The 23,993-nt window shown below is 45.6% G+C and overlaps 1 protein-coding gene across 1 annotated transcript in view; it reads left to right on the top strand.

The window, feature by feature from the left end:
• NECTIN2 (nectin cell adhesion molecule 2) overlaps positions 1-23,993 on the top strand; it is a 118,598-nt gene that overhangs the window by 68,785 nt on the left and 25,820 nt on the right. Inside the window, exons 6-7 of the mRNA XM_063942603.1 lie at positions 15,755-15,899; positions 22,678-22,738. Coding sequence (XP_063798673.1) covers positions 15,755-15,899; positions 22,678-22,738 — 206 coding nt within the window. The remainder of the gene's footprint in view (positions 1-15,754; positions 15,900-22,677; positions 22,739-23,993) is intronic.

Below are 23,993 nucleotides of genomic sequence, written 5' to 3'. Positions count from 1 at the left end.
CTGAAGCAGGTCCCGTCTTAGAGGTAGAGGCCACGGATCTTCCGTGAGCATCTCCTGAAGTTCCGGGTACCAAGTTCTTCTTGGCCAATCCGGAGCCACGAGTATCGTTCTTACTCCCCTTTGCCGTATAATTCTCAGTACTTTTGGTATGAGAGGCAGAGGAGGAAACACATACACTGACTGGAACACCCACGGTGTTACCAGAGCGTCCACAGCTATTGCCTGAGGATCTCTTGACCTGGCGCAATACCTGTCCAGTTTTTTGTTGAGGCGAGACGCCATCATATCCACCTTTGGTTTTTCCCAACGGTTCACAATCATGTGGAAGACTTCTGGATGAAGTCCCCACTCTCCCGGGTGTAGATCGTGTCTGCTGAGGAAGTCTGCTTCCCAGTTGTCCACTCCCGGAATGAACACTGCTGACAGTGCTATCACATGATCTTCCGCCCAGCGAAGAATCCTTGCAGCTTCTGCCATTGCTCTCCTGCTTCTTGTGCCGCCCTGTCTGTTTACGTGGGCGACTGCCGTGATGTTGTCCGACTGGATCAACACCGGCTAACCCTGAAGCAGGGGTTTTGCCAGGCTTAGAGCATTGTAAATCGCTCTTAGCTCCAGTATATTTATGTGAAGAGACATCTCCAGGCTTGACCATACTCCCTGGAAGTTTCTTCCCTGTGTGACCGCTCCCCAGCCTCTCAGACTGGCATCCGTGGTCACCAGGACCCAGTCCTGTATGCCGAATCTGCGGCCCTCTAACAGATGAGCACTCTGCAACCACCACAGAAGAGACACCCTTGTCCGTGGCGATAAGGTTATCCGCTGATGCATCTGCAGATGCGATCCGGACCATTTGTCCAGCAGATCCCACTGAAAAGTTCTTGCGTGAAATCTGCCGAATGGAATCGCTTCGTAAGAAGCCACCATTTTTCCCAGGACCCTTGTGCAATGATGCACTGACACTTTTCCTGGTTTTAGGAGGTTCCTGACTAGCTCGGATAACTCCCTGGCTTTCTTCTTCGGGAGAAACACCTTTTTCTGGACTGTGTCCAGAATCATCCCTAGGAACAGCAGACGTGTCGTCGGAAACAGCTGCGGTTTTGGAATATTTAGAATCCACCCGTGCTGTCGTAGAACTACTTGAGATAGTGCTACTCCGACCTCCAACTGTTCTCTGGACCTTGCCCTTATCAGGAGATCGTCCATTTTCTTTGAAGAAGAATCATCATTTCGGCCATTACTTTGGTAAGGACCCGGGGTGCCGTGGACAATCCAACCGGCAGCGTCTGAAACTGATAGTGACAGTTCTGTACCACGAACCTGAGGTACCCTTGGTGAGAAGGGCAAATTGGGACATGGAGGTAAGCATCTGTCCCGGGACACCATATAGTCCCCTTTTTCCTGGTTCGCTATCACTGCTCTGAGTGACTCCATCTTGATTTGAACCTTTTTATGTAAGTGTTCAAATATTTCAGATTTAGAATAGGTCTCACCGAGCCGTCTGGCTTCAGTACCACAATATAGTGTGGAATAATACCCCTTTCCTTGTTGTAGGAGGGGTACTTTGATTATCACCTGCTGGGAATACAGCTTGTGAATTGTTTCCACTACTGCCTCCCTGTCGGAGGGAGACGTTGGTAAAGCAGACTTCAGGAACCTGCGAGGGGGAGACGTCTCGAACTTCCAATCTGTACCCCTGGGATACTACTTGTAGGATCCAGGGGTCCACCTGCGAGTGAGCCCACTGCGTGCTGAAACTCTTGAGACGACCCCCCACCGCACCTGAGTCCGCTTGTACGGCCCCAGCGTCATGCTGAGGACTTGGCAGAAGCGGTGGAGGGCTTCTGTTCCTGGGAATGGGCTGCCTGCTGCAGTCTTCTTCCCTTTCCTCTATCCCATGGCAGATATGACTGGCCTTTTGACCGCTTGCCCTTATGGGGACGAAAGGACTGAGGCTGAAAAGACGTTGTCTTTTTCTCCTTTATACGGCAATACTTCCATGTGCCGTTTGGAATCTGCATCACCTGACCACTGTCGTGTCCATAAACAACTTCTGGCAGATATGGACATCGCACTTACTCTTGATGCCAGAGTGCAAATATCCCTCTGTGCATCTCGCATATATAGAAATGCATCCTTTAAATGCTCTATAGTCCGTAAAATACTGTCCCTGTCAAGGGTATCAATATTTTCAGTCAGGGAATCCGACCAAGCCACCCCAGCGCTGCACATCCAGGCTGAGGCGATCGCTGGTCGCAGTATAACACCAGTATGTGTGTATATACTTTTTAGGATATTTTCCAGCCTCCTATCAGCTGGCTCCATGAGGGCGGCCCTATCTGGAGACGGTACCGCCACTTGTTTTGATAAGCGTGTGAGCGCCTTATCCACCCTAAGGGGTGTTTCCCAACGCGCCCTAACTTCTGGCGGGAAAGGGTATACCGCCAATAATTTTCTATCGGGGGAAACCCACGCATCATCACACACTTCATTTAATTTATCTGATTCAGGAAAAACTACAGGTAGTTTTTTCACACTCCACAAAATACCCTTTTTTGTGGTACTTGTAGTATCAGAAATATGTAACACCTCCTTCATTGCCCTTAACAAGTAACGTGTGGCCCTAAAAGAAAAATACGTTTGTTTCTTCACCGTCGACACTGGAGTCAGTGTCCGTGTCTGTGTCTGTGTCGACCGACTGAGGTAAAAAAACGTTTTAACGCCCCTGACGGTGTTTGAGACGCCTGGACAGGTACTAATTGGTTTGCCGGCCGTCTCATGTCGTCAACCGACCTTGCAGCGTGTTGACATTATCACGTAATTCCTTAAATAAGCCATCCATTCCGGTGTCGACTCCCTAGAGAGTGACATCACCATTACAGGCAATTGCTCCGCCTCCTCACCAACATCGTCCTCATACATGTCGACACACGTACCGACACACAGCACACACACAGGGAATGCTCTGATAGAGGACAGGACCCCACTAGCCCTTTGGAGAGACAGAGGGAGAGTTTGCCAGCACACACCAAAACGCTATAATTATACAGGGACAACCTTTATATAAGTGTTTTTCCCTTATAGCATCTTAATATATATAATCATATCGCCAAATAAGTGCCCCCCCCTCTCTGTTTTAACCCTGTTTCTGTAGTGCAGTGCAGGGGAGAGCCTGGGAGCCTTCCCACCAGCATTTCTGTGAGGGAAAATGGCGCTGTGTGCTGAGGAGAATAGGCCCCGCTCCCTTTTCGGCTGGCTTCTTCTCCCGTTTTTCTGAGACCTGGCAGGGGTTAAATACATCCATATAGCCCCAGGGGCTATATGTGATGTATCTTTTAGCCAGTATAGGTATTTCATTGCTGCCCAGGGCGCCCCCCACAGCGCCCTGCACCCTCAGTGACCGCTGGTGTGAAGTGTGTGACAACAATGGCGCACAGCTGCAGTGCTGTGCGCTACCTCATGAAGACTGAAAAGTCTTCTGCCGCCGGTTTCTGGACCTCTTCACTTTTCGGCATCTGCAAGGGGGTCGGCGGCGCGGCTCCGGGACCGGACTCCATGGCTGGGCCTGTGTTCGATCCCTCTGGAGCTAATGGTGTCCAGTAGCCTAAGAAGCCAATCCATCCTGCACGCAGGTGAGTTCACTTCTTCTCCCCTAAGTCCCTCGTTGCAGTGAGCCTGTTGCCAGCAGGACTCACTGTAAAATAAAAAACCTAAAAACTTTTTCTAAGCAGCTCTTTAGGAGAGCCACCTAGATTGCACCCTGCTCGGACGGGCACAAAAACCTAACTGAGGCTTGGAGGAGGGTCATAGGGGGAGGAGCCAGTGCACACCACCTGATCCTAAAGCTTTATTTTTGTGCCCTGTCTCCTGCGGAGCCGCTAATCCCCATGGTCCTGACGGAGTCCCCAGCATCCACTAGGACGTCAGAGAAATCCTTTTTATAACACATTTTTAACTTTTTACAAAACTTCTTTTAACATAATGCATACATTCCTCTTTGATTTTTTATTTTTTATTGTTGCAAACACCAATGAATAACCTAGAAAAAAGAAACGAACACGCTAATCATATTCAGCTGTTTTTAACCAATTAAGCCTTCTCCAATTAAGCACATCAATTAATAAAGCTGTATAAAAAGGACGTATTGGGAAGTGCATCTATCATCCATGATTAAGGACAGACAAGTCCGAAACGCGTTGATGAGGAGTTACAAGTGAAAGTCGGACGTCATCCCGCCTGCGCCACACGGGTGTGGAAACGACAGTGCAGAAGACGGCATCAAGAACGGGGCAGCGGAACAAGATCTACATGTGAAAACTGAGTGACGGACGTTACTACAGGTAGGCAGAGTAAGGGAGAGACAGACAGTCAGGTTTCCCCACTGCAGCCGCAGCACGGATCACAGCTCCGGTGTCCATAAAAGGACACACGCACGGGACTTTCACATCAGCACAGAAGTGCTGTAAACATTATTAATTAATCATTTTCTTTTTTTCACATGTGTTTGCAGCTTTTTTATTTAATTCATTATTTTAATCTCTCTCTTTTTCTAGCGCTCCTGTTTTTATCTATTTACTGAGAAGAGTGAAGTGAAGAGGTCACACTGAAAGTGGAGGCTCACCTTCTACCATTCGTAGAAGATAAAGATACCAGGAGGGGGTTACGGTCATTAGGTCGACCACTATTGGTCGACATGCATTAGGTCGCCAGGGTTTCTAGGTCGACATGGTAATTAGGTCGACATGAGTTTTTCACAATATTTTTTTTAACTTTTTTTTTTACTTTTTCATACTTTACGATCCACATGGACTACAATTGGGAACGGTAACCTGTGCCGAGCACAGCAGTAGTGGAGCGAGGCACCTTGCTCAAAGCATGGCGAGCGAACATGGTGCACTAATTCGGGTTCCCGGTCCCTCTATGAAGTGTAAACGACACCAAAAAAAACATAAACTCATGTCAACCTAATGACCATGTTGACCTAGAAACCCTGTTGACCTAATGCATGTCAACCAATAGTGGTCGACCTAATGCATGTCGACCCAATGACCCATACCCACAGGAGGTGTTACATAATGAATTTTGAGTTTGGGTCTGAATGCCAGTAGAGAGGGTTACAATAAAACTCTCCCACATTTTCTGTTTTAGCCTCCTTTCCCTGCACTACCTCCACCCATGCCATGCGGAACAGGTAAAATAATTTAGTTTTAAAGAGAGAGAAAGTGGGGGGCTCAGGATGTATCCACACCTGTAGGATAGACTTCCGGGCAGCTGCACTGACTGCCAGTAGCAGTCATCTCCCTCTCTTTGAGATTCGAAGCCCTCCTGGGAGAATGCCAAATAACACCCATTCAGGGGTTAATGACATATAGTTGAACAAATATTCCTGGGAGTAGTTGAGTACTTGCAACCAAAATCTGCGAATTAACGGCAGGACCATAAACAATGGAATAGATCGGCCTGACACTGGCCACATTTAAAACAAGAATCAGACGTTGAAAGCCCTATCATAAATCTCCTATGCTGAGAGAGGTAGGATCTATGTAGTATATTTAGGAACATCTCTGTATACATTGTGGAGGAAAGCATAGGACATAACCTAGTATGAGCCTTTAATAGATCTGCTACCTGGAGACCAGGAAGCTGTGAAGTCCATGTCTGGAGGCCACCTTGCGTTACAGAGTAATCTAGAAGAAGTTGTAAACTTCTATAAGCCACAGAGATCGCCTTTCTACTGTCTGGTGATTGCTGGAGAAAGGAGTCCACAGGATTTGACCACTCTGCTTCAGAAAAGTGGTGAATAGTCAAACTAATGTAATGTTGGGCCAATATAAAGGATACAGGGTACGCTGCCAATACAGGGAACTTCTCAGTTGCCTCCTGGAACGTGAAAGGCCGTTTGGTTGATGTGCTGACCAAACATCCGATATTAGTTACCCCTCCCACTCTCCAGATGTTAAAAGGGTGCCTAGCTTGACCTTCCTGGAAATCAGGGTTAGATATGAAAGAGCGATAAAGAGATTTATGCGCATCTAAATTGTGTTTGTGTCGGAGTATGTGCCACAGTTTCCTGGGATGACAAAGCAACGGGTTCTCCCTCACGTGGGTTGGAACCTCCAGATCATGAAGGTGTAAGAATGCTATCAAATCTACCCTTCCAAAAATTCCCTCTCCAGGGACGTATTGGTATAGATTTCCTGATGCAGCCAATCTTTGAGGTAACGTAAAAGAGCCGATTGAGAGTACCACTGTACCTTAGGAAAATTCGATTAGGGTTGTTGTCATTTTAATAAGCCAATACGTGGTCTTTTCCCTTGCCAAATGAAACGCTGAGATAAGTTACTTTTTTAAAAGCATATCTGGCTTCTGTGACTTAGGGGGAGATGTGTTATACTTTGGAGAAAGATAAAGTGGAGAGAGATAAATCACCAACCCATTAGCTCCTAACTGTCATTTTTCAAACACGGGCAGACGTATTTAGGGGTCTATTCATGAAGCAGTGATAAGAGTGGAGAAGTGAGCCTGTGGAGAAGTTGCCCATAGCAACCAATCAGCTGCTCCGTACAATTGTATAGTATGGAAATTATAGATATCACTTCAATGCTGATTGGCTGCCATGGGCAACTTCTCCACTGGCTCATTTCTCCACACTTTTAACTGCTTCATGGATATATCCCTAAGCCTGGAGAAGGCATTAGGAAGTGATAAACCAGTGATAAGTGCAAGGTGATAAACGCACCAGCCAATCAGCTCCTAACTGTTCATTTACATATTGGAGCTGATTGGCTGGTGCATCTATTACCTTGCACTTATCACTGGTTTATCACTTCCTTATGCCTTCTCCAGGTTAATACATCTGCCCCACAGCCTGTAACATGGCAAATAGGTACTTTATCTCCATCCACTATTTCTCTCCGAGGTTTGATACAGCTCACTCTTAAGGGTTTAATGATTTGCTCTGTTTCAATGTTGTTTTCAAATGCTGAGTTAGTGCTGTAGTCACAGGCACAGTTATTTGGTTGCAGGTAAATTAGATTTTCAGCGATTGGCTGATAGCTATTGAACTCCTTTTTCATAATTCACAAACAAGTATGGAAATGGCATAACTGACAAACCCAGTGTGAGCCACTCATACTGTTTGAGTGGGGCAAAAGCCAGAAATAGTTTGATATCTGTGTCAGTGGTATAGCCAGCTTTTGACATCGGGGCAGTGCTTATACAAAAATATGTGCCCCAGGTGTTTCTAAATTCAAATATCAACATCTCTAAATTAGAGATGAGCGGGTTCGGTTCGTTGAGATCCGAACCCCCCCGAACTTCACCTATTTTACACGGTTCCGAGGCAGCCTCGGATCTTCCCGCCTTGCTCGGTTAACCCGAGCGCGCCCGAAAGTCATCATCCCGCTGTTGTATTCTCGCGAGATTTGTATTGTATATAAAGAGCCGCGTGTCGCCGCCATTTTCACTCGTGCATTGGAGATGATAGCGAGAGAACGTAGCTGCGTTCTCTGTTTCTGTGCTCAGTGTGCTGCAAATATCTGTGCTCAGTGTGCTTGCAAATATCTGTGCTCGGTGTGCTGCAAATATCTACGTTCTCTGCCTGAAAATGCTCCATATCTGTGCTGCATTGTAGTATATAGTAGGACAGTGCAGAATTTTGCTGACCACCAGTGTATGTATATATATATATATATATATATATATATATAGCAGTACGGTACAGTAGGCCATTGCTCTACCTCTGTGTCGTCAAGTATACTATCCATCCATATCTGTGCTGCATTGTAGTTGTGCGCAGTATATAGTAGGAGGACAGTGCAGAATTTTGCTGACCACCAGTATACATATAGCAGTACGGTACAGTAGTCCAATGCTCTACCTCTGTGTCGTCAAGTATACTATCCATCCATTCCTGTGCTGCATTGTAGTTGTGCGCAGTATATAGTATGAGGACAGTGCAGAATTTTGCTGACCACCAGTATATATATATATAGCAGTACGTTACAGTAGGCCATTGCTATTGATATATTACTGGCATATAATTCCACACATTAAAAAATGGAGAACAAAAATGTGGAGGGTAAAATGGGGAAAAATCAAGATCCATTTCCACCTCGTGCTGAAGCTGCTGCCACTAGTCTTGGCCGAGACGATGAAATGCCATCAACGTCGTCTGCCTAAGCCGATGCCCAATGTCATAGTAGAGAGCATGTAAAATCCAAAAAACAAAAGTTCAGTAAAATGACCCAAAAATCAAAATTAAAAGCATCTGATGAGAAGCGTAAACTTGCCAATATGCCATGTACGACACGGAGTGGCAAGGAACGGCTGAGGCCCTGGCCTATGTTCATGGCTAGTAGTTCAGCTTCACATGAGGATGGAAGCACTCATCCTCCCGCTAGAAAAATGAAAAGACTTAAGCTGGCAAAAGCACAGCAAAGAACTGTGCGTTCTTCTAAATCACAAATCCCCAAGGAGAGTCCAATTGTGTCGGTTGCGATGCCTGACCTTCCCAACACTGGACGGGAAGAGGTGGCGCCTTCCACCATTTGCACGCCCCCTGCAAGTGCTGGAAGGAGCACCCGCAGTCCAGTTCCTGATAGTCAAATTGAAGATGTCACTGTTGAAGTACAACAGGATGAGGATATGGGTGTTGCTGGCGCTGAGGAGGAAATTGACAAGGAGGATTCTGAAGGAGAGGTGGTTTGTTTAAGTCAGGCACCCGGGGAGACACCTGTTGTCCGTGGGACGAATATGGCCATTGACATGCCTGGTCAAATTACAAAAAAAATCACCTCTTCGGTGTGGAATTATTTTACCAGAAATGCGGACAACAGGTGTCAAGCCGTGTGTTACCTTTGTCAAGCTGTAATAAGTAGGGGTAAGGACGTTAACCACCTAGGAACATCCTCCCTTATACGTCACCTGGGGCGCATTCATCAGAAGTCATTGACAAGTTCAAAAACTTTGGTGACAGCGTAAGCAGTCCACTGACCACTAAATCCCTTCCGCTTGTAACCAAGCTCCTGCAAACCACACCACCAACTCCCTCAGTGTCAATTTCCTCCTTAGACAGGAACGCCAATAGTCCTGCAGGCCATGTCACTGGCAAGTCTGACGAGTCCTCTACTGCCTGGGATTCCTCCGATGGATCCTTGAGTGTAATGCCTACTGCTGCTGGCGCTGCTGTTGTTGCTGCTGGGAAGTCGGAAGACCACTTGTACTACTTCCAGTAAGCAATTGACTGTCCAACAGTCCTTTGCGAGGAAGATGAAATATCACAGCAGTCATCCTGCTGCAAAGCGGATAACTCAGGTCTTGGCAGCTGCGGTGGTGTTAATTGTGGGTCCGGTATCCACCGTTAATTCACAGGGAATTAGAGAATTGATTGAGGTACTGTGTCCCGGTACCAAATACCATCTAGGTTCCATTTCTCTAGGCAGGCGATACCGAGAATGTACACAGAGCTCAGAAAAAGAGTCACCAGTGTCCTAAAAAATGCAGTTGTACCCAATGTCCACTTAACCACGGACATGTGGAGCAGGGCAGACTCAGGACTATATGACTGTGACAGCCCACTGGGTAGATGTATTGCCTCCCGCAGCAAGAACAGCAGCGGCAGCACCAGTAGCAGCATTTCGCAAATGCCAACTCGTTCCTAGGCAGGCTACGCTTTGTATCACCGCTTTCCATAAGAGGCACACAGCTGACAACCTCTTACGGAAACTGAGGAACATAATCGCAGAATGGCTTACCCCAATTGGACTCTCCTGGGGATTTGTGACATCGGACAACGCCACCAATATTGTGCGTGCATTACATCTGGGAAAATTCCAGCACGTCCCATGTTTTGCACATACATTGAATTTGGTGGTGCAGAATTTTTAAAAAAACAGAGGCGTGCAAGAGATGCTGTCGGTGGCCCGAAGAATTGCGGGCCACTTTTGGCATTCAGCAACCGCGTGCCGAAGACTGGAGCACCAGCAAACACTCCTGAACCCGCGCCGCCATCATCTGAAGCAAGAGGTGGTAACGAGGTGGAATTCAACCCTCTATATGCTTCAGATGATGGAGGAGCAGCAAAAGGCCATTCAAGCCTATACATCTGCCTACGATATAGGCAAAGGAGGGGGAATGCACCTGACTCAAGCGCAGTGGAGAATGATTTCAACGTTGTGCAAGGTTCTGCAACCCTTTGAACTTACCACACGTGAAGTCAGTTCAGACACTGCCAGCCTGAGTCAAGTCATTCCCCTCATCAGGCTCTTGCAGAAACAGCTGGACGGATTGAAGGAGGAGCTAAAACTGAGCGATTCCGCTAGGCATGTGGGACTTGCGGATGGAGCCCTTAATTCGCTTAACCAGGATTCACGGGTGGTCAATCTGTTGAAATCAGAGCACTACATTTTGGCCACCGTGCTCGATCCTAGGTTTAAAGCCTACGTTGTATCTCTCTTTCTGGCAGACACAAGTCTGCAGAGGTGCAAAGACCTGCTGGTGAGACACTTGTCAAGTCAAGCGGATCGTGACCCGTCAACAGCTCCTCCTTCACATTCTCCCGCAACTGGGGCTGCGAGGAAAAAGCTAAGAATTCCGAGCCCACCCGCTGGCGGTTATGCAGGGCAGTCTGGAGCGAGTGCTGACATCTGGTCCGGACTGAAGGACCTGCCAACGATTACTGACATGTCGTCTACTGTCACTGCATATGATTCTGTCACCATTATTGAAAGAATGGTGGAGGATTATATGAGTGACCACATCCAAGTAGGCACATCAGACAGTTCGTACGTATACTGGCAGGAAAAAGAGGCAATTTGGAGGCCCTTGCACAAACTGGCTTTATTTTACCTAAGTTGCCCCCCTCTCCAGTGTGTACTCCGAAAGAGTGTTTAGTGCAACCGCTCACCTTGTCAGCAATCTGCGTACGAGGTTACTTCCAGAAAATGTGGAGAAGATGATGTTCATCAAAATGAATTATAATCAATTCCTCCGTGGAGACATTCACCAGCAATTGCCTCCAGAAAGTACACAGGGACCTGAGATGGTGGATTCCAGTGGGGACGAATTAATAATCTGTGAGGAGGGGGATGTACACAGTGAAAGGGGTGAGCAATCGGAGGATGAGGAGGAGGTGGACATCTTGCCTCTGTAGAGACAGTTTGTGCAAGGAGAGATTGATTGCTTCTTTTTTGGTGGGGCCCAAACCAACCAGTCATTTCAGTCACAGTCGTGTGGCAGACCCTGTGGCTGAAATTATGGGTTTGTTAAAGTGTGCATGTCCTGTTTATACAACATAAGGGTGGTTGGGAGGGCCCAAGGACAATTCCATCTTGCACCTCTTTTTTTCTTTCATTTATCTTTGCATCATGTGCTGTTCGGGGACTATTTTTTTAAGTGCCATCCTGTCTGACACTGCAGTGCCACTCCTAGATGGGCCAGGTGTTTGTGCCGGCCACTTGGGTCACTTAGCTTAGTCATCCAGCGACCTCTGTGCAAATTTTAGGACTAAAAATAATATTGTGAGGTGTTCAGAATAGACTGGAAATGAGTGGAAATTATGGTTATTGAGGTTAATAATACTATGGGATCAAAATGACCCCCAAACTCTATGATTGAAGCTGTTTTTGAGGTTTTTTTTTTTTTTTTAAACACCCGAATCCAAAACACACCCGAATCCGACAAAAAATTTTCGGGGAGGTTTTGCCAAAACGCGTCCGAATCCAAAACACGGCCGCGGAACCGAATCCAAAACCAAAACACAAAACCCGAAAAATGTCCGGTGCACATCACTACTCTACATACATTATTGCTTCCAAATGACATAAATAATTATCGCTGACATAACATTAATACCCCCACACATACACGCACACAGCAGAAACAGTATAAAATAACACAGCTTGAAATCTGTGACTGCAATACAGTAAACAGAGCCTGCAGTGACTACCATACAGAACACACACAGCATCACAGTGACAGCCATACAATGCAGAACATTTCTGAGACCACAATACATTACGTAGAGTTGTTTGGAAACCATTACTCTATATACAGTGTTTTTGAGATCACTATTAATATAGTGATTGTTTGGGCTATTGTGTGATGTTCCCATGAATCTGTGTAATGTGTGTGTATGTGTTTGCTCATGGTTTTTTTTATTTTATTTTTTATTTCATTAACATACACACCGTTAACTGCTGGGTGCTCTCTCCTCCAGTCTCCCACAGTCAGAGCCAGGTGCCTGATGTGATTTTAAGAAGTGCTCAATAACAGGCACTGCACTTGTCCTAAAATAGGGCTGGGCAAATATGGGGCAGCAATGGCACCCCCTCTGCTCGCACCCTATGCAGTAGCACCGCTCAGGGCCGGGTTAAGGCTGGTGCGGGCCCTGGGCAACTGAGATTGTGCACATACACAGCTGAGCCGCCGGGAGACTCCTGCATTCCTCCAAATTCAAAATGCAGAATATGAGGACCCCGGGACAGCCGCCCCTGTCGCCCCTCCCTTAATCCGCCCATGGCACCGCTTGCCCCTGATGGGTGACTCTTTTTTAAAAGTATTTCTTCAGCTGGTGGAGCAGTTTCGGTCTACGCCGCTGATCTGGGTGATACAGCGCAAGCATCAGTTTATAAAACATATACTGTAGGAGTAACCACATTTTCTGCTGATCACTCTTTTTTGCGTTGATGCTGTTGAACTGTTTTTACAGTATCTTTTTATTATATTATAACCGAATGTGGTACCAGTGTCATGGACAGGAATCCATTGTAACTATGTTTTAATTAAACCTTTGGAAAGCCAAGAGCCTTCTTAAAACAGTCATTCACCACTTTAAATATCTATATATTTATAGCAGAAGGATGACTTTTATGAGAGACATATTTCTATGATGCCGTTGTCTGAGCAGGGCAATTAACCAAATTAAAGGTCTTGGTCGGTAGAATTGCAGAAATATATTGGTGTTGTAATTGGTTGATTCATTTTGGAGTTATGTGGCAAAACATCTGCCTGCCTTTTACAATGCGTCACCATTGTGCCCTGGAAAATTTGACAGTTGGTGAACTCTCCATGTGCACCTGCCGGCTGGCCTGGAACATGTGACCTGTTGGGTGGTCTGGAAACTGTGACAGTTATTTGCAGCCACCCACTAAGCAGGGATTTTTTTGAAATTCGACTCCTGAGGTGGTGAAAAGGGGTAAAATGTTTCTTTACCTGGTTGATACCAGGCACATCAGCTATTTTTTTTATTTAATATTATAAACAGTAATATTTATTTCAATACCTTATTAAATGGAAAAAAAAAATTATGATTGATTCTCCTCTTTCTTGATCCAACATAGGGCCTAAGTCGGATGTGATCGCAGCAGCAAATTTGTAAGCAGTTGGGCAAAACCATGTGCACTGCAGGGGAGGCAGATTTAACATGTGCAGAGAGAGTTCGATTTGGGTGGGGTGTGTTCAATCTGAAACAGAGGCATAGCTAGGGTTTTCGGAGCCCAGGGCAAGATGGAAAATGGCTCCCCCCCCAAAAAAAACACCAAAAGGCGCGTGCGGCGAAAAAATGGGCGTGGTCACACTCCAGAAGGGGTGTGGTCACTGAAAATGGCCCACAGTGCCAGATACATTGCCCCACAGTGCCGGATACATTGCCCCACAGTGCCAGTTACATTGCCCCACAGTGCCAGATACAATGCCCCACTCAGTGCCAGATACAATGCCCCACTCAGTGCCAGATACAATGCCCCACTCAGTGCCAGATACAATGCCCCACTGTGCCAGTTACATGCCCCACTCAGTGCCAGTTACATGCCCCACTCAGTGCCAGTTACATGCCCCACTCAGTGCCAGTTACATGCCCCACTCAGTGCCAGATATATGCCCCACTGTGCCGCCCCCCCGGTCACTCACCGCTTGTTGATATCTATGTGAGGGGAGGAGAGCACAGCGCAGCGCCTCTCCTTCCCCTCACCGCTCCAGGTCTCCGGCGGCTGTCTGGTGCCGGTTCGCTAGCCAATCAGAGCTCGCGGACCAGCAGCCAATCAGGAGCCAGTCCGCAAGCTCTGATTGGCTAACGCCGCTCGAGACCGGACACAGCAGCGCTGCTAGTGCTGGCAGCGGCGGTGAGGGGAGGGAAAGACACTGCGCTTTCCTCCCCTCACATTTCGGCATGACAGGGGCGAGTGGGGCATGATGCCCTGGCCGCCGGCGGCGCCCCCCTCTCCTGGGCCTGCCAAGGCGCCCAGGGCACGTGCCCCACTCGCCCTACCCTTGTTACGCCTCTGATCTGAAATCTAAATTGCAGTGTAAAAATAAAGCAGCCAGTATTTACCCTGCACAGACACAATATAATCCACCCAAATCTAACTCTCTTTGCACATGTTATGTCTGCCCCACCTGCAGTGCACATGGTTTTGCCTATTTGCTAACAAATTTGCTGCTGCGATCATATCTGGATACCCCCCATAGTCCAAATGAAATTCCGTGTACATTACATTTTCAGCTTGGCAGTCAAATTGTGGGATAGCTTTATAGTTATGAGATAGTATAATGGTTAGTTTTGACAGTTCATTTATAATTAATAAGGCAACACTAAAGAAGTTGGCAGTACCTTACGGTGTATTGCAGGTAAATTATTTTTTTAGTTATACAGTGAAGGTTATTTATTAACATAGTGGAAGTGTGCAGTTCTCGTGGCAACTAATCAGCCAAGTTCATGATGGAACAATAAAAGTCACTATGTGTCTGCTAATGGTTACTGCATTATACAACTCTGCGCCTACGGTACCTTACTAATTCCTTCATGTGGTGCAAATTGCTATTGCTGTCTAAAAGATTTTTGTCTTCCTTATTGTACGCCAACAACACCAGAGCAATGAATTGACGCTTTGGGGTAGATGCATCAAACCTTCTAAAGAATACAGGTGAGAAGTTGCAGCAACCAATCAGCTTCCAGCTATCATTTTATAGAAATAACTTGATACATGATGGGTAGAAGCTGATTAATTGCCCATAACATCTTCTCAACGTGTCCTCTTTAGAAGGTTTGATACCTCTCCCATTGACACAGTTGTTACTTTAGCTCTTTGCATCGCTGTGCTATACGATGCTTTTTCAGCTATTGAAATCCATATAGACTTTCATTATTCTAGGTCATTATTGATGGTTTAAGTCTACAAACACACTGAATATTAGTTATTTTTTCAAACAAAAATATGTATTTTTAACATTTAAGCTCATGTAAACTGATTTCAAAAGTCATTGTGCCATATGAGATTGTTTTATTTGCTTTGTTGCATTTACATTTTGAATAGTTGACTTTCAGTGGGAAAGATAGTGAAAATTATGCTTTTCCACATTTGACAGAAGCATATTTAAATGCAGTACTGTCAATCATTTATTCTAAAATGCATTGAAAACTCAATTAAGACTCTGGCGGCATAGTCTATGTTGGTGCAGATGTACCCAGAAAAGAATGATAAATATGTAGTACTAGTTAAAAGCCTGCCAAAATGATGGACACCAGGGCCGGATTATAGGGAAGGGGGGAGGGAGCTGCTGGGTTTCACACAGGAGCTGCTGGGTTTCTGGAAGTCCTGCAGCTGGGAGCATGGCCTCTGTCATGCTTAGTGTGTGTAGCGGTAGGCGTATATATCTACAGTAGGTGCATACCGACTTACAAAGGCATTTCATGGACCGCTCAATGGGTAATGTATTTATCATGCTTCCAGTTACCAGTTCCTTCTCTCCTCTCACACAGAAAAGCCGAACACATCTGGAGCTGGTGCCACGGGTGGTATCATTGGGGGAATCATCGCCGCTATTGTGGGTGTGGCAGTGGTGGGCACAGTTATAATGATCTGCCGGCAGCAGCGAAGAAATGAGACCACCAAAGATGAAGAAGAGTGAGTGCAAAGAGACATCAGCTCATCATTTTGTGCTTGTAGTATCTACTGTTGATCATCACTTTGGTGCATGTTTTATTATAACAACGGTTTCCTTTGCAGGTAGTACAGTAGTGGTAAGTAACAGTCAGGGGTGTATCTTCCTATTGGCCAGGATGGCACTTGCCAGGGGCGCCGGCCAAGAGGGGGGTGCCGCCCGGCAGTGCCACCCACGCCAGGGGGTAGAATGACATAGTAGTTCTCACCATGTACATCCCTTAGCAGTGCTCATCCACTGCCGGACTCTCAGAAGCGTATTGCACTCTGACACTCTCTGTGACTACGGTCACAATGATGGTGAATATAGCCGGGGAGCGGGGCACTTCCAGGTATGGGGAGGGGTGAGTCACCTCCTCTCTTCCTCATCCTCTCCCCTTCTCATTAGTCCCACGTGGTCTGTCAACAAACAGCAGCCACTACAATCAGCACCAGTCAGCAGTGCAGCATGAGCATACCTGTACATTTTCTGCGGTACCGTAGCTGCAGTGCATGGTCTATCCTGGCAGTCTGGATCACAGGTTACAAAGAGCTCTGTATGGAAAGGTATCTAGACCAGTTACTGCCTGTACAGCTGTGTTGAGACTACAAGTCCCAGCACACCTTGTCAGCTGGATTTGCTGGGACGTAGTGCCATCACACCTAGAGAGGGTTTTTTAACTGTACGTATGTGTGCATATATCCCCTCAGTGTTCCTGCCCGCACTATCCCTGTAACTGCCCCCTCAGTGACCCTGCCCATACACTCCTGTAATTCCCTCTCAGTGTCCCTGCCCACACCTTTCCCATAATTACCCCTCAGTATCCCTGCCCGCTTCCTCCCCGTAATTCCCTCTCAGTGCGCCCTACCCGCACCCTCCTCGTAATTCCTCCTCAGTGTCCCCGCCTGCACCCTCCCTGTAATTCTCCCTCAGTGTTCCTGACCTCAGCCTCCCTGTGACTTCCCCCTCAGTGTCCCTGCCCACACACTCTTGTAATTCCCTCTCAGTGTCCCTTCCCGCACCCTCCCTGTAATTGCCCCTCAGTGCCCTTGACCGCAGCCTCCCTGTAGCCCCTCCCTCTCATTTTCCATACCCGAATCCTCCCTGTAATTCCCCCTTAGTGTCCCTGACCTCAGCCTCCCTGTGACTCCCCCCTCAGTGTTCCTTCCCACACCCTCCTGTAATTCCCCCTCAGTGTCCCTGCCCGTACCCTCCCCGTAATTCCCCCTCAGTGTCCCTGCCCACACCCTCCCTGTAATTGCCCCTCAGTGTCCCTGACCTCAGCCTCCCTGTAAGCCCTCTACCTCATTGTCCCTACCCGCACCCTTCCTGTAATTCTCCCTCAGTGTCCCTGACCTCAGCCTATCTGTAACTCCCCCCTCTGTGTCCCTGGGTGGGGGATGCCAGTTCCTTTCTGTGCCAGGGGCGCTCAGACCCCTAGATACACCCCTGCTAACAGTCAGCCCTGGGGTGTCCTATGTTCCTGGAGGGTTCACCTGCTAATCTATAGAATAGGGTGATTTCACTCCATTTGGTCCTCTGTCTGGGGAAGAGATGTATCAAATTTTCAAGAGAGAGAGAAAGAAATGCAGTCACACTGCCTGTGCTATTCATGATTGGGAGCGAGACATACTAAAAGGAAAATGCAGCCAAGAATCCAATAACAGCCATTTTGGAAATTTGCTGCATTTCCCATATGTATCAAGTTTGGGAATGTGATACTTTTCTGAGCTTGTACCCAGTAGGCAACACTATTTAAGGTGGCGTTGCCCACCGGGTCCAAGCTCCAAGCTGCTATTGGCTTTCCTAAGTGAGAGGGATACAGTCTGATTCCTCCCAGTGTCCCCTGTAGCGCCCATGTCATTTTGCGCATGTGCAGAAGGACTCTTGGGCCATAAACCTTGAAGTCCTTGTATCGCAAAGGACAGCTCTCCCAATAAGTGGTGGGATGTTTCCTAAATGCCATGCATACTACATCCCACTCTGGGTGTCTTCTTTTCTAGAGAGCCCAACTACTCCATGCTTCTGCAGAGTTGCCTTCTACTAGTCTGATATGCTTTATCTAAAGGACACATGTTGTTCCACTTAGCCAGAATCAGCAGAAAACAAACATATACCATAGCTTCACCAGACTGAAAAGGGCCATATCCCATATTGTTTCATGTTAAATTATTTCTGAACCCACCACCCCTGTAGCTCATGATTAGAGGTCTTTTCACCTTAACATCAGTGTAGCCAATCATTTGTGTCAGCTTGTGTTGAGAGAACATGTACTTTATATTTGCCCTTCAGTATGCTGCCCTAGTGACTGAGGATGTAAACGCTTAAAGTACCTACCAGATTTTCCTATCATTATCCTCGATCCTTTATTGCCCAAGAATATTACCCCTTATCATCTGAAGGCGGTAGGTGATTTGCTTTAATAGCAACACAATTGACTCCGCAGATACATCGATGTGACCATACCAGCGGTGCACTAGACCTCAGTATATAATGATACCTCTCTCACTGTCAGTCTGCTCCCAAACTTCCCATATATCATTCATGCCCATCTAGATGTCAATGATTCAAACCCATATCTTCCTCCTAACTTGGCTCCACATCATCAGGAAAAGTAAAGTTACTATACTAACCCATTTGCACTATGGGCCTAATTCTGAGTTGATCGCAGCAGCAAATTTGTTAGCAGTTGGGCAAAACCATGTGCACTGCAGGAGGGGCAGATATAACGTGCAGATAGTTAGATTTGGGTGGGGTGCATTCAAACTGAAATCTAAATTGCAGTGTAAAAATTAAACAGCAGCCAGTATTTACCCTGCACAGAAACAAAATAACCCACCCAAATCTAACTCTCTCTGCAAATGTTATATCTGCCCCCCCTGCAGTGCACATGGTTTTGCCCAATTGCTAACAAACTTGATGCTGCGATCAACTCGGAATTACCCCCAATATCAGACTTTAATATTAGTGTAGCCTTGCAGTATGTGTACTCTTTCAACAGGGTCCTAGCCCCTAGTTACTGGAGCCCTCTGCTGCTCATCCTTTGTAATGATCTCTCAGTGCTGTCCTAGGACTAACGCCCAACTCCTGATTTTCCACAATTATCCAATCAGGATACAGTTATCTGTTATAGCCTGTGCTTGGATCGTCTGGTGGCCGGAGACCATTACAGATATTCCAGCAGATCACAATTAGAAGTACCTATCTGTAAACCGCAACCACAGGGGACCCTCATGAGGGGGTCATTCTTTATTAATACTATAATAATTATTATAATCTATTAGTATACTTTATATATAGGGGTCCATAGTGCTTTAAAAGTACAGGGCATAAATAGCAGGACAACAAAAGTACAGTACAAACATACAACAAAAACAGTGTAGACTTGATAGCCATAGCTTAATTTTAAACAAAAAAAGCAGTACTTTAGTGATGTGCGCAAAAAGACTGGCTGCTTTAACGTATATAACCTCCCTAACGGGTGTCACCACACCCACAAATAAACACAATGGTAGAAAACGGCAGGAGGGAATACTCGTATAAGCGCCTATTCCTGTAAATTTAAGAATAAAGTTTATACGTTCCTTGTATGTTGTATATGTGGTGAGATTCTCTTGTCCTCTGTCTCCAATATCTCAGAGCCTTTATCCGGAGTACTCAGTCCCAATAAATATATATAAAAAGAGAAAATAGAGGCAGATGTGTAAAAATGCTTCGTATTCGCCTTATATTCTATTGCCCACTAGGCTTCAAGAAAGGGAGATGGTTAGACTCCACAATGCGTACCCCAACTCACAATGGAGTACACCAAGACATGTATATCACGGTTTCTTTATAACAGGACCACAAATGACTTTCACCCCGAAATTTCTAAAGAAGAATGCGTACCCTACTCACTTATGAGGAGGGAGTTTGCCAACTCTGAAAGGTTTCTTTGGTCTGGATGAAAGTGTATGTGTGGAGACTTCTTTCTTCCCTCTATCATCAATTCTTTCCTCGAGAATTCTCAGTTCCCATGGGTATGTGGAAAGAAGGTGACAGGCAATGTCTTATACCTGCTTATATATAGCCCACTTATATCCACAGAAAAGGATGGTGGTTATCTGTAAAGCGTACCCCAACTCACAATGGAGTACCTCAAGATGTGTATATATGGGTATATTTTCAATGGGATCACACGTGACCTTCACCAGGGAATTTCTAAACAGGGATGCGTACCCACACGATCAGGTGGTAATGACCTCCTATCTGGGTTTCTTTATCCAGAAATTGGAGATAAATCCCCCTCCAAAAGATGGATTATATAATAACAGTTCTCCACGATCACGAAAAAAGGTTTTTTTCAACACAAAAGTCCAGAAATCATTTGTTTCTTTTAAAATGGAATGATTTTATGTATATAAAAAAATTGAATCACATAAACCCCATAGTTGGAGTAAATATTTTTACAAAGAAGTTAATATCCATAAAAACACAATTTAGAAAAACGGGGTTTCCAAAGAAAAATAAAATACTCCTACCACTAGTCACATTGGGGTAAGTCCGGACCCCCCAAATGACAAAGTGATGTGGCAAATACCTCCTTGGTCCCCGGTGTGTAGAAGAGTTCTGTATCACAGTGCCAGGATCAGTCAACGCGTTTCGGCTCTTAATGGAGCCTTTATCAAGTCATTTGGGGGGTCCGGACTTACCCCAATGTGACTAGTGGTAGGAGTATTTTATTTTTCTTTGGAAACCCCGTTTTTCTAAATTGTGTTTTTATGGATATTAACTTCTTTGTAAAAATATTTACTCCAACTATGGGGTTTATGTGATTCAATTTTTTTATATGCATAAAATCATTCCATTTTAAAAGAAACAAATGATTTCTGGACTTTTGTGTTGAAAAAAACCTTTTTTCGTGATCGTGGAGAACTGTTATTATATAATCCATCTTTTGGAGGGGGATTTATCTCCAATTTCTGGATAAAGAAACCCAGATAGGAGGTCATTACCACCTGATCGTGTGAGTGTGGGTACGCATCCCTGTTTAGAAATTCCCTGGTGAAGGTCACGTGTGATCCCATTGAAAATATACCCATATATACACATCTTGGGGTACTCCATTGTGAGTTGGGGTACGCTTTACAGATAACCACCATCCTTTTCTGTGGATATAAGTGGGCTATATATAAGCAGGTATAAGACATTGCTACACATTGCCTGTCACCTTCTTTCCACATACCCATGGGAACTGAGAATTCTCGAGGAAAGAATTGATGATAGAGGGAAGAAAGAAGTCTCCACACATACACTTTCATCCAGACCAAAGAAACCTTTCAGAGTTGGCAAACTCCCTCCTCATAAGTGAGTAGGGTACGCATTCTTCTTTAGAAATTTCGGGGTGAAAGTCATTTGTGGTCCTGTTATAAAGAAACCGTGATATACATGTCTTGGTGTACTCCATTGTGAGTTGGGGTACGCATTGTGGAGTCTAACCATCTCCCTTTCTTGAAGCCTAGTGGGCAATAGAATATAAGGCGAATACGAAGCATTTCTACACATCTGCCTCTATTTTCTCTTTTTATATATATCTATTGGGACTGAGTACTCCGGATAAAGGCTCTGAGATATTGGAGACAGAGGACAAGAGAATCTCACCACATATACAACATACAAGGAACGTATAAACTTTATTCTTAAATTTACAGGAATAGGCGCTTATACGAGTATTCCCTCCTGCCGTTTTCTACCATTGATAGCCATAGCTACACATCTGTGCAAATGCAGGCAGTACAACTAGAAAACCAGCGCTGGCTGAACCTGTACTTCAGAGCCACTGATTAGAAAAAGGGGGGAGGAAGTGATGGTGTAGGTCAGGAACGGAGGAGTACATGAGAATAAAGCCCTGCATGTGAGAACTTTAAATCTATAGTTTCCCCTAGTCAACACTGCAACATATATGGCTCCTTTGGGATCTGGTCTGAAGATCGACACTGTCTAGGTCGGCAATGTTTATGTCGATTTCTAGGTCGACAGGTCAAAAGGTCGACATGAGTTTTTCACTTTTTTTTTTTTTTTTTTACTTTTTCATACTTAACAATCCACGTATACTACGATTGGAATGGTAACCTGTGCCGAGCGAAGCGAGGGGACACGGTGCACTAATTCGGCTTCCCGGTCACTGTACGCAGAAAACAACACCAAAACCCCCCAAAAAAACGCATGTCGACCTTTTGACCTGTCGACCTAGAAACCCTGTCGACCTAGTGACTGTCGACCTATAGTGGTCAACCTAAACATTGTCGACCTAGACACTGTCAATTTGTTGATCCACTTATGCCAAACATCTACTGAGCTAGTAGCAGGGGCCTGTGTGCAATCATATTCACCACCACACCTTCCACCGCCTGTAAACTAGGTGCCAGTGCTTGCACCAAATTTCTGCCAGCAGCTCTGGAAATATCATACTGGTGTCTCTTCTCTCTATGCAGCCATATAGCTTCCATATAACTGCCTCAGACCATAAAACTGCCTGTATCATTGTGTTACAGCATTCATTATTGCAATTTCTCATATTTTCAATTGTACTGATTTCTTACAGCGCTGGGTAGAAAGTTGGTTTCTATAAATAAAGGCTGATAATATCTCTGCAGTGCTGCTGGTATTTCTCTCCGCTTCTGCGCCCAATCTACTGTGTGTTTTATTTTCTTCCGTACTTGGCTTTGTTCATTTTTACATCATAACTGTATCTGCTCTCACTATATACTTCCTGTCCATCAGGTTTGAGGGGCCACCAGCATATAAGCCACCACCTCCTTCTGTAAAGATGCAAACAGAGAAGGTAAGAAACCTCAGAACATTTGTTCTACTTTACACACACTGCACAAAAACAAACAAAAACTGTTTAAGGTACTTGCCCTTTAATAATAATCCTCTCATTTGTTAATCTTCCAACCCATATGGTACACTGGGAGTCAGGTCTGAGTAGGACATCTGTGCCCTCCTGTTTAAAACGTGCTCTTTAACCTCTCTAGTGTGCGACTGAAGGTATTTTATACAGCTAGCTGTAAGGATTTAGGGTTCTATGTACTAAGCCTTGGAGAGAGATTAAGTGGACAGAGATAAAGTATCAGATAACCAACTCCTAACTGTCATTTTTGAAACACGGAGGGCAGATGTATTAAGCCTGGAGAAATGATAAAGAAGTGATAAGTGGAAGGTGATAATGCACCAGCCAATCATTACAGATTTGAAAAATGACTGTAAAGGCCAGTACTCACCACCCGATGCTGGAGAGATGTGTGCTGAGCGAACCGCTCAGCACACATCTCTCCCGGCGCTCAGCACAGCGCGATCTGTGCTGAGCGCGCGGGGGGAGACGGGGGGGCCGCTCACTTCACCCAGCGGGTGAAGTGAGCGACCCGCTAGATTGGCCTGCATGCAGGCCAATCTAGCAGCAGCGATAGCGATGCGCGGGGCTGCGCATCGCTATCGCTGTAGGGGGTACACACGGAGCGATCTTGCTGAAAATCTAAGCAATCTAGTCAGATTGCTTAGATTATCGCTCCGTGTGTACCCCCCTTTAGGAGCTTATTGGCTGCTGCGTTATCACCTTCCACTTATCACTTCTTTTATCACTTCTCCAAGCTTAATGCATCTGCCCCACAGTCTGTAACATGGCAATTAAGAACTGATTTGATGGCACTTTATCTCTCTCCAAGGCTTAGTACATAGAACCCTTACTTTGCTAGCGACTGGGGATCTCTAGTGGCTTAGGTATAGTCAGGAACTAGTGAAACTGTGGGTTGTTTGTTGTGTTACTACAAGTCCCATCATACCCTGGCAGCCACAACTACAAACTTTGGGGTATATTTACTAAAGGTTGATTTTGTTTTGTTTTTGTTCGATGTTGAAACACACATTTACTAGCAGATGATTTTTTTTATATTCATTTTTAAATGTTAGTAAATGTGTGTTTTAACCCGGGAAGCCCAACATCAATTAAAATTGATCTAAAATAGAACAAAACACAAACAAAATCGACCTTTAGTAAATATATCCTCTTGTGGCATAAAAAGACATTGAGGTCAGGGATA

The sequence above is a fragment of the Pseudophryne corroboree genome, chromosome 10 (genome assembly GCF_028390025.1).
Source record: "Pseudophryne corroboree isolate aPseCor3 chromosome 10, aPseCor3.hap2, whole genome shotgun sequence".
In the NCBI taxonomy this organism is placed as follows: Eukaryota; Metazoa; Chordata; class Amphibia; order Anura; family Myobatrachidae; genus Pseudophryne; species Pseudophryne corroboree.
Note: the sequence above shows the minus strand (reverse complement) of the source record. Positions and strands in the feature narration are given on the sequence as shown.